The sequence below is a fragment of the Salvia miltiorrhiza genome, chromosome 8, assembly GCF_028751815.1.
Source record: "Salvia miltiorrhiza cultivar Shanhuang (shh) chromosome 8, IMPLAD_Smil_shh, whole genome shotgun sequence".
NCBI classification, from domain to species: Eukaryota; Viridiplantae; Streptophyta; class Magnoliopsida; order Lamiales; family Lamiaceae; genus Salvia; species Salvia miltiorrhiza.
Window position 1 is genome coordinate 3,334,121 of NC_080394.1, and position 10,470 is coordinate 3,344,590.

Genomic DNA, 10,470 nt, shown 5'->3' on the forward strand with positions numbered 1-10,470 from the left:
AAATATATTTTATCATGAGAATTGAGAACATTACGATGACGTATAAAATTATTACATTCGCCGTAAAAAAGCAACTGTATTAAAAAAAGTAGAAAAAATAAAATAAAATTTCCAGCCTCTATAGGTTCGAAGTCAGATGTTGCATTCATTTATATTATTATATATCATGATAATACATTTACCGTAAATCTTCGTGATCGAAGAACTGAGAATAATTTGTCGTCCCATGATAAATAATTAAGACAAATTCTATAAAATTATAGGGAGCGGGACACACTATCTTGTGCAATAATAATCATCTTCCATCATTATATATGTCATTTTTTTGTTTTTATTATCGAGAAGACTTTATATATGTATCATTACTCTTATATATATATCTTCTTCAATAGTAACCATATATCTTCGATGATTACACCATATCATATCTTGATCCAAATGTCATAAATTCCAAACGAGATAGCTGATAACAACGTGTAAAAATACACAAACATTTTTCTTGAATTACAACAACGAAAAAAGTAAAATAAAGCAAACCAAAAAAAAAAAAAAAGAAATCAAATACATGGGGAAGAAAATTAAATATCTACAGCTTGATGATCATGCAGATTCGCAATTGCCATTGGTAAATATTATTATAATAAAATAACAATATTCAATAATTAGGCGTTGCTCCTGAATGATCCCAGAGCTTTGAAGGCTCCTGCCCTCAAAATGTAAACGTGGTATAATGCAGCAATCGCAGCTCCAATAAATGGTCCAACCCAGAATATCCACTGCAAATATACAACAATACATATTAATAATAATCATATAAATACACATTAATTTATTATTTATATGAGAAGATTGAATTAATGAACAAAGAGATGAGAAGAAGTAATTACATGATCATCCCAGGCCTTGTCGTCGTTGAAGATGACGGCGGCGCCGAAGCTCCGAGCAGGGTTGATGCCGGTGCCGGTGATCGGGATGGTGGCCAGGTGAACCATGAACACCGCGAATCCAATTGGAAGCGGAGCCAACACCTTCATTTATCATCAGTTACAATATCGTATCGTCAATACATGTCATGTATATAAAATTTATTAAGTTAATCATTGGGCTGGTTTGATCCGATAGCAAGACACCCAAAGAAAAACCTTAGCCCAATTAATTATTAGAAACTATTGATCGGATTTGAAGCATCCACTGTGGTGCTACTCTATATTAATGTCACATCATCATATTTCTTTATTTTAGACTTACCTAAATTTTTCTCTACTAAAACCTAATATTTAACTATTTATGGACTCCACTGTGAACAAAATCAATGCATTAATAATCCACAATTAATGCGATGTGTATGGAAGAGCACATATATATTAAAGAATTAAATACTAAGATATGCTTATAAAGTGGAGAAAGACACCCACCAATTAATTTACTAATAATTAATAAACTTGTAAAATTAGTATTATTTTTTTGTAAATATTAATTATGTGCGAATAACAGCATGAAAAGATCCCACTTATTAATCACGAACGGAAGTACCACTTTTTTTTACTAAAATCATACTCTCTCTCCGTTTCACTAAAAGTGGCTTGTATTTCATTTTGAGTCTTCTAACTATAACTGACATATTTCCACAAAAAGAAAAGTTCAATCCTTAAAAAATATGGACCCCACCAGTTTTAACAAATTCACACATTTTCTTTAATTCTCGCGCCGAAAAATTTTGAACCACTTAATAGGGGCACCGAGGGAATATTTAATTTCAGTAAAATTAATATTATAATTATATTTTTAAAAAATTTAGTATAATTGTGTTAAATATTTAAAAAAAAATCAGAAAAACAATAGTCAAAAGTAGAAAAGGAAAAAAAAGAGAGAAAAAAAAAAGAAAGAAGAAGAAGAAGAAGAAGAAGAAGTTGATGGACTCACCGGAACATGGGAGTCGCGAGCGCTCCTCTTGGGATCGGTGGCGGAGAAGACGGTGTAGACGAGAACGAAGGTGCCGATTATCTCGGCGCCGAGGCCGGTGCCCTTGTTGTACCCTTCGCTGAGCGAATTCGCTCCGCCGCCGTAGCGGTTGTAGTATGACTTCTGGAAGGCCTTGACCAGCCCGACGCCGCAGATGGCGCCGAGGCACTGCGCCACCATGTACATCACCGCCCTGATGAGCGACACCTTCCGCCCCAGGAAGAGCCCGAAGGTGACGGCGGGGTTGATGTGGCCGCCGGAGATCCCGGCGGTGCAGTACACGAGGATGAAGATCATGCCGCCGAAGGCCCACGCGATGCCCAGGATGCCCACGCCGCCGCACTCGTCGGTGGCGCTCTGGCTCTTGTAGCCGATGACGGTGAGCACCGTCACGTAGAGGAAGAGCAGCGTCGCCACGAACTCCGCCACCAGCGCGCGGTAGAACGACCACTTTGTCAGCTCCTCGAAGTCGATCAGCGGCGCCGGGGGCGGGTCGTGGTAGTCCTTCGCGGAGTACTCCGCCGGCGGCGGCGCTGCTTCCACATCCTTCGTCATTAATTAATTATGATATAATTAGTGTGTGTGTGTGTGTGTGTGTGTGTGTGTGTGTGAAGGTGGGAGTGAGTGTGTGAGTGATGAGAGGTGTTTGGTATTTATGGTGGAGGAGGTAAGTTATGTGATCAAGACTGCATGGATTAATTAAAGATTAAATAGTAGTGTTTTGTGTTTCGAATTTCCAATGTTATTTTATAAAATGTTCTGAATTTTTATTTTTATTTCTCTAAAAAGTCATGAATTTTCACCATTTTTTTTATAATTGTCCCGCTATACAAACTTTGGTGATCGAAAGATTACTTATTTCGTCAAAAAAGTCAACTTATGAGGTGTTTACTTTGTATGATTCATAAAATGGATGATTGAGTATTTTATCCTTAAAAATAGGATTACTGCAATCTCACTCCTTTAATGGTATAAGAATCAAGCAAAACTAACTTAAATGAAAATAAAAATAAAAAATTAAGGGTCTTGGAATATTTTAAAGTTTTAATCTAATAAATTAAATAAGATATTAGCCTTATTATTTTTATTTATTAAGATTAATCCTTCAAAGTAAATGTCCTCTAAGTAGTATAAGATTCACAATTTGACTGCAATCAATTTGAGAAGAGTTATCTCTCGACCGCCAAATTTTTTGTAGCATGATATTTTATACAAAACGCTGAAAGTTAGAGATTTTTTAGGAGAAAAATAAAAGTTCAGATCATTTTGTTGTAAATTCGAGATTTTCTAAGAAAAAACAAAAATTTGAGACATTTTATAAAAAAAAAAACGTTGAAAGTTCGGGACATACAGCACTATTGACCCAAGTTTAAACAATCAATTTTAATGCCGCCACAAGAAGATGAGAGTAATTAAGAGAATAATTAATCGGAAATTAGTAGCCGACCAATGTAGATTAGTGGCCATCTTCTTCGCTTGCTCGGCCCCACCCTCGTCACTAATACTGGCTCTTTGCGTTTTTATGTTATTTTTATCATGCTTTATTGAGAAATATTATACTATTAAATTGGTTTAATCATTGTTCATTGACATTTAATGATATGAATGTTAACATAAAATATGATGCATGATGCATAAATTCTTTTTAAATTTTATTAATTGTAATTTTAATTGAAAATTAATAAATTCTAATTAAATTTAATTAATTAGGATGTACTATTACCGTTTGAATATATATACACAAATTTTGGTTAAGTATGAATGGGCTGACAGTGATTTAAAATTTTAAAGTTAGATGATAAGTATAGTAAACAACCATAATAAATTTTTATATTAATTCATGTGTCTGAATATTGGTTTGGGAACTGAATTAATACTATCAAAGAAAGAAACATATTAGAAATTAAACTCTAGAGTGGTATAATTCTAAGCAAAATATTTTTCTCTCATTTTTTTATTAAATATCCGAAGAAAATTTTCAATCATACTAAACATGTGAAAATGATGAAAAAATTATGAAAATATATATTTTCTCATTTTTCATCAAAGTAAACACACCATATGATTATTTTTTAATTACCACGTAGTATTAGTTTTTCTTTTTCTTTTTTTTTGATCAGAAAAAGAAATTTATTAGAAGAGAAAATGGTACCAGAGGTACCACCAAATTACACAAGAGCAAGAGGAAATACACAAGAGAACCAAGCTTGAGAACTAATTTCCTTAGCAAGTAGTCCAAAAATCTTGTTCCAACTCCACATCATCACTTTCACTTCTTCGATCACGTCATTGATCTCCCAATTCTTGCCCTCAAATCTGCTTTCATTACGTCGTTGTGCATATATATATTAGTTGAAATTTCTATTAGTAGTATTAGTTATTGAACTTGTTGTGCATATATTAGTTGAAATTTATTGGATTTCAATTTAATTCTTCTCGTTTCCATTCGACTTATTTATAATATATCAACAAAATATGCTATCTGTATAATAGCCTTTGAAAAATTGCCCTCAAATTTTGAACATATAATTATAAGAAAACTTCTATAACGCCTCAAAATTATTTTATTTTATTATTATCATTTCTTTTATTCTTTATAAATAGATTACCAACTCATACTTATTTCTCCATATTTAATTTTCGTCTTAGGTGGCATAATTGGATTAGCACTCAATTAATATTATCAATAAAATATTTCATCTATGAAAAAGATGTAGATTGAATATGCCTGTTCCCATATGCGCATGTATGAGAAATACAGCAAATTCAAACTTACTTATCAATAAAGTGAAGCGATTAGTTGTTAATGTTATCTTAGGCTCTTCACTAATGATTATCAGATAATATTATTTATTAAGCTTATAAACTACTGTCGAGTTGTTAATTAATCGTCTGTATATATAATTTTAAATTGATTTTAAATTGAGGCACTGTTGCGTTGTCATTTTGTAAGATAATGAAGGGTATGAATTGCTTTGCCAGGTAAATTTATCTGTCTTACACCTAAAAAGTTTTTCAATAATTTCTAAACTTGTGGTGCTGATTTAATATATATTTTTTATTAATATGCTTTTTTCAAGATATGGGACATGCATGACTTCGAATGTGGGAGTTACATGTATCCAAAATCATGTAATTATTAATATTCAATTATTCATTATTGTGAGTGATTAGTTGGCTCTAATTTTTTTAATCTTTTACTTGGCTTTAGTTAGTAAGACGGGGTTCAATTTACTAATTAGTACTATTAATTTAATATTATTCGAGTTTGGATTTAATATTTTTAGTAAATTTAGTACTATTAATTTATGAGTATTATTATATTCGTAAATAGTAATAGTTAAATTTGAGGAAGCATCACTAGAAGTTTTAAAAACATTTAAATTGAAATAGATGTTAATATCAAATCACTATTGTGGATGCCTTAATACACAGCCGACCACCCAATGGTCAGCGGCCAGCTGTCATCCCTCATTTATTCCTATCCACATCTTTTTTGTTTTATTTTACACATTTAGATATGAGTAACTTTTTTTTTTCTTTTTCTTAAAATTAGAAAATAAGAGAAATTCAAATTACTACTTAAGTCATTTATTCTTATAAAGAGGGTAAATACAACCAACTTATACAGTTTGAATATTATACTATACTAGATTTTTTGAAATACTCTTTTCATATATAAATTGGTTCGGCCTAGTATTTAATATTTTGAAAAAATCCTGATTAATTTAATAAAGTAGCCTATATTTTTTTTGGTAATATGGTACTTATTTTACTGAAATTTATTGTTCCAATAATTAAATAATAGTATAAAAAAGTAACAAATTTGTAAAATCAAAAATTTTCAAATTCTAATCATTAATAGTACATGATTTCCTAAAAATAGTAGAAAAGCTATCACTCTCTCTCTCTCAAATTCGATTTCATAGTCTCTCTCTCTCTCTCTCTGAAATTCGATTTATAGTCTTTATTATCAGAGTCAAATCACATAACCCACACAGAAAATTTGTTAGAGTTGGGCCTAATTTAAATATGCCCAGCCCAGGTCTTATGTAGCAAAGTCCAACTCTTTATACACTGCTTAACTTTTTTTTCAGCAGTTTTCTTTTTATTTCATGTTTTTTTTTTTGGAGGAGTTTAATGTTTTATGCATAATTTTATCTTTAATTTTTTATTTGTGGGAGTGCGATAGTGCAAACTAAACATAATATGGCAGTGCCTTAATCGACATTTACGTTTGTTAGTTTAAAAGTGTAAATTATATAACTGAGTTTCTTTAGAAGAATTTATCGAAGAGATGTGTACGCCATTGGTAGATTTCATCAAAAAACAAGACGTAATATAATACTCTATTCATCACTTAAAAAAATAGTTCACTTCTATCATTTTATTTATAAACTCATTTATTGACAAAAGGAGCAATATATTACCGTATTAATAGCATAAAAAATATATGAAATTTCACAAATTTCTGATTTTGCACATGGAACGCTTTTAAATATACAAATTTTTCTTTCTATGTGATTTTACACAATGAATATTTTGAGCAAATGATTGACAATTATTTTTGTAGTTCTAAATATACAAATTTTTCTTTCTTTCTAATTTTACACGCAATAAATATTTTGAGTAAATGATTGACAAATCATTTTTGTAGTGGAATCTACCTAATGTCTTGCTACATAATTTTGGAAGACTTTCATTTAAACCATATAGATAATTTCAATTTCTATCTTAACATTTATTTCTTCATTTAAGCCACGTAGATAATTTCAAATTCTATCTTAATATTTATTTCTCAGAAATATTCACCGTGTGCAAAATATAAAACAAATGAAAGTTTATGTATATGAAAAAAGAATTTTAAATTAATTTTTAAAATAAAAAAATAAGTGATAATATTTTGAATATTTTGGCACTATTGGCCCTAATAATTGCTTTTGCAAATGAATGTTGACCTATATCACCTTATCTCCTAGAAATCAGATAACTGATAAAGACACCATCATCGCCAACAAAAGTGAAAATTTTTCATTGGATTAAAATGGTGAGGAATGAAGAAACTAATCATTTCCATCAATCATCAATAATATCAAATAAAAACATACAAGACAGCATAAAAACAAGATGCCATTTACCATATGCAGCCATCGTTTTCCAATTAAACTTCAAATATAATTAACAAAAACAACAAATTAAGTTTTGATTTTTATGTAATCTATAAAATTAAAAATACCAATAACAAAGATGGGAGATATTAGAATAAAAATAAATGTATAAAGTAAAATAGATAACTTAGACATAAGGTGTTCATATAACATTTCTCTTTATGTATAGATTTTACAAAAATGCAGCAATTTGGAACATGCTACTGAAGGTGATCAATTCATTAATCTAATTTGTTCAAATAAAGAAATGCCAAATCTTGCAACATTTGTTTCAGCTCATCTAATGTCGAAATAAGATTAAAGTTGATGCAAAGATTTATAGGTTAACCTGTTTATGCTCAATTCCTCAAACACAACTAAAGCTTAACGTGAATTTAAATTGAACCCCAAAAATTCATGTTTGGGACGTATAAAGCTCGTTCAATTCATTCAACCACAATCAAGCAATGCATAAACACAAAATTCTTGAGAGCATAATCCAGTAAAGTAATAATACTATTACCATTAATAGCACATCAAAAATTCATCATCATAATCGTTTCCTCCAAAATAATCAGATTAAATTAAAAAAGTATACGAACTTAACCTGATCTAGCTCAATTCTCCGGGATCTCGACGTCACCATCTGAGATCTCCTGCTGCAGATCCTTGGGATCCTTTCCGTCGACAGTGCAGCCAACAGAGACGCAGGTGCCTAAGATCTCCTTGACGGTGCCGGACAAGTCCTTGGCCATGGAGCGCGGACTCATCACCTTCGCGATCTCAATGACGTCGTCGAGGGAGATGTTTCCATTGTGCTTGATGTTCTTCGTCTTCTTCCGGTCGCGCTCCGGCTCTTTGAGCGCCTTGATGACGAGCGCCGCGGCGGAGGGAACGACGGTGACCTTCGCCTGACGGTTCTGGACGGTGAGCTTCACGGTTACGCGGAGGCCCTTCCAGTCCTTGGCTGTCTCTTTAGCAATGTCTTCACCGATTTTCTTCGGGGAGAGGCCGAGCGGCCCGATCTTCGGTGCCAGAGAGCTGGCGGCGCCGACCTCTCCGCCGGTGACGCGGACGTAGACGTCGACGACCTGAGAGGGATCGAACTTCGGCGGCATTGTCGGCGGCGGCTTCTGATTGTGAGAGGAGGAAACTGGAAATGGGGAGATTATGAGGATTATAACCTAGGGTTTTTGGCGGGGATTGAATGGATTGGGCCTCTGAATCAAATATGGCCCATAAGAAGGCCCAAATGGATCAAACAGTAGAATTTATTTTAGCATCGTCTAGATTTTTTCAATTTTATTTAGAGTTTTTCATAAATTAATCCCCCAGTATAGCGCATCAATTAATTAAAGTGTTAATTTGCAGTTTTTAGTTTCGACAAATAATTTATTTTCAATTTTGTATTATTTGTTTAAGGATTAATTGCATGTAAATTCACGAAGTTTCATTTTTTCGAATGTTTCTCGTGATTTTTTTTATTTTGTATAATAAACCATCACCTGTAAATTTCTTTTTAACGTTCCCGCCGTGGAAAAAGTCCGGCCAAATTACGTGGTAATCACTTATGATTGGACCTTCATTTCTTCAACAAAGGGTAATCTAATGAAATCTAATCTATTAATTGATGGTTGGGTATTTTTTTTTTTTACTAATATTAGTAATCTTGCAGGGTTTTGGAAAAAAAGAAATTTGACCGAATTTTGTCACTATGAAAATATTAAGAAGAAATTTATAGATGGCGAATTACTATGCAAAATAAAAAATTTGTTAAAAATATTCAAAAAATAAAATAAAATTTTGTGAATTTACATACAAGTGACCCTTTGCTTAATACATTTTGCAAAAATTACTATATGAATGATCTAGTAATAAAGAATCTGACAAATGGTATTTCCTGCCTTAAATTGATATGTTGATTTTTAAAGAGCTAAATTAATATATAGTAGGCAACTAGGCATATCTTTTGGGTCATAAAACAAATATGAAAAACTCATTTGATACAAGTTATTATGGTGTATAATATATATTTTGTTTGGTTGGTACATAACGCAAGATTCTTTATAAATTAAAAGCCTGAAAATATTATATAGATTCAAGTAATTCTATATACCCCTTATGAATGTGGTATACATAATACAAATCATAGTTATACTTATTATTAACTTTATATAATTTTAATACATCATATTAAATACTAACATTATTTGATAAATATTTTAATACATTCTATAAAATATAATATTAATACAGCATGTCATAAAATACATTTCAATTAAATATATCACAATTTATCTCATACCATGTATCAAACGAGCTCTAAGGGTATACGTGTAAAACCTTTTCTTTTCTTTTTGTACTAATTATTTATTACAACAATCCAACGAGTGTGTATTAGTTTATGAATGTGGCCATAAAAGTAGGGAAAAGGGAGCTTTGAGCTTCACTTCACCTTCAAAGTGAATGCAGAATAATTATAATCAAACATCTACTATTATTTGAAGTGTCACATATTCGGTCCAAGATAAAGACTATTGAACATTAATTTGTTGAAGAACATATTCTCAACTGAGATACACTTTAATATATTTGAGTGCAGGGTACATTTGTCTTAATTAAATTCTAATTATAATTAATGAATTTTAATTGAGATTGATGAACCTTTGTTGGATTTTATTAAAATGGATGTGCCGTGCATATGGAGTATATTTTATTAATCCTCCCTTAGAACATATTTTCAACGACGGATGGAGTATATTTTATTCATCTCCCATCTAAATAACATGCAAATATCAACTAAAATCAACAATAAATTACCGAATCATGATCTTCATAAGTAGCAAAATATTCATATCAATCAGTACTAATACATATTACTACTATATAATATAATTCAATTTTTTAGTTTTGTTTTTTTAGAAAAAATCAAATCGAAGATAACCAAAAAAATTGAAAAAAAAATTGTGTTTTAATATTATTTCAATTTTGATAGGTTTGACTATTCAATTTTGAATATTTTGTTCACATATAATGAAGGAGGAAATAGAATGACAAATATTGAAAATAAAATGACTAATATCATAGTAGACAAAAGAAATGACTATTTTCATTAAGAAAAAAAATATATATACTATCAAACAAAGGAATTGAATGGATATAACAATCATCATTTCATTATCTTCTTCGTCCCATCACATCAAGCATGTTATAATAAATATTACAACCAAATTAAAAATGCAGCGAGGTACATAAACTGAAATTCAATTTACTACATTAAGAAACAAGGTTTTATGCCACAAATCATTGCCCAATGGTAAAAATAAATTATGGATCTAAACAAGAAACACAAAATTAAAAT

General features: G+C 31.0%; 1 protein-coding gene and 1 long non-coding RNA gene across 2 annotated transcripts; one reads left to right on the forward strand and one right to left on the reverse strand.

Moving 5' to 3' along the window:
- Window positions 1-360: 360 nt before the first annotated feature.
- Window positions 361-2,557, forward strand: LOC131000058 (uncharacterized). Its single transcript, XR_009093645.1, has 2 exons — window positions 361-1,848; window positions 1,890-2,557. It is a non-coding gene; the product is annotated as an uncharacterized LOC131000058 (long non-coding RNA).
- A 5,055-nt stretch (window positions 2,558-7,612) lies between these two features.
- On the reverse strand, window positions 7,613-8,315 carry LOC131000059 (60S ribosomal protein L12-1). Its single transcript, XM_057925819.1, has one exon. The coding sequence runs from the start codon at window positions 8,225-8,227 to the stop codon at window positions 7,727-7,729; it is 501 nt and encodes a 166-aa protein (XP_057781802.1). The 5' UTR covers window positions 8,228-8,315; the 3' UTR covers window positions 7,613-7,726.
- Window positions 8,316-10,470: the final 2,155 nt, after the last annotated feature.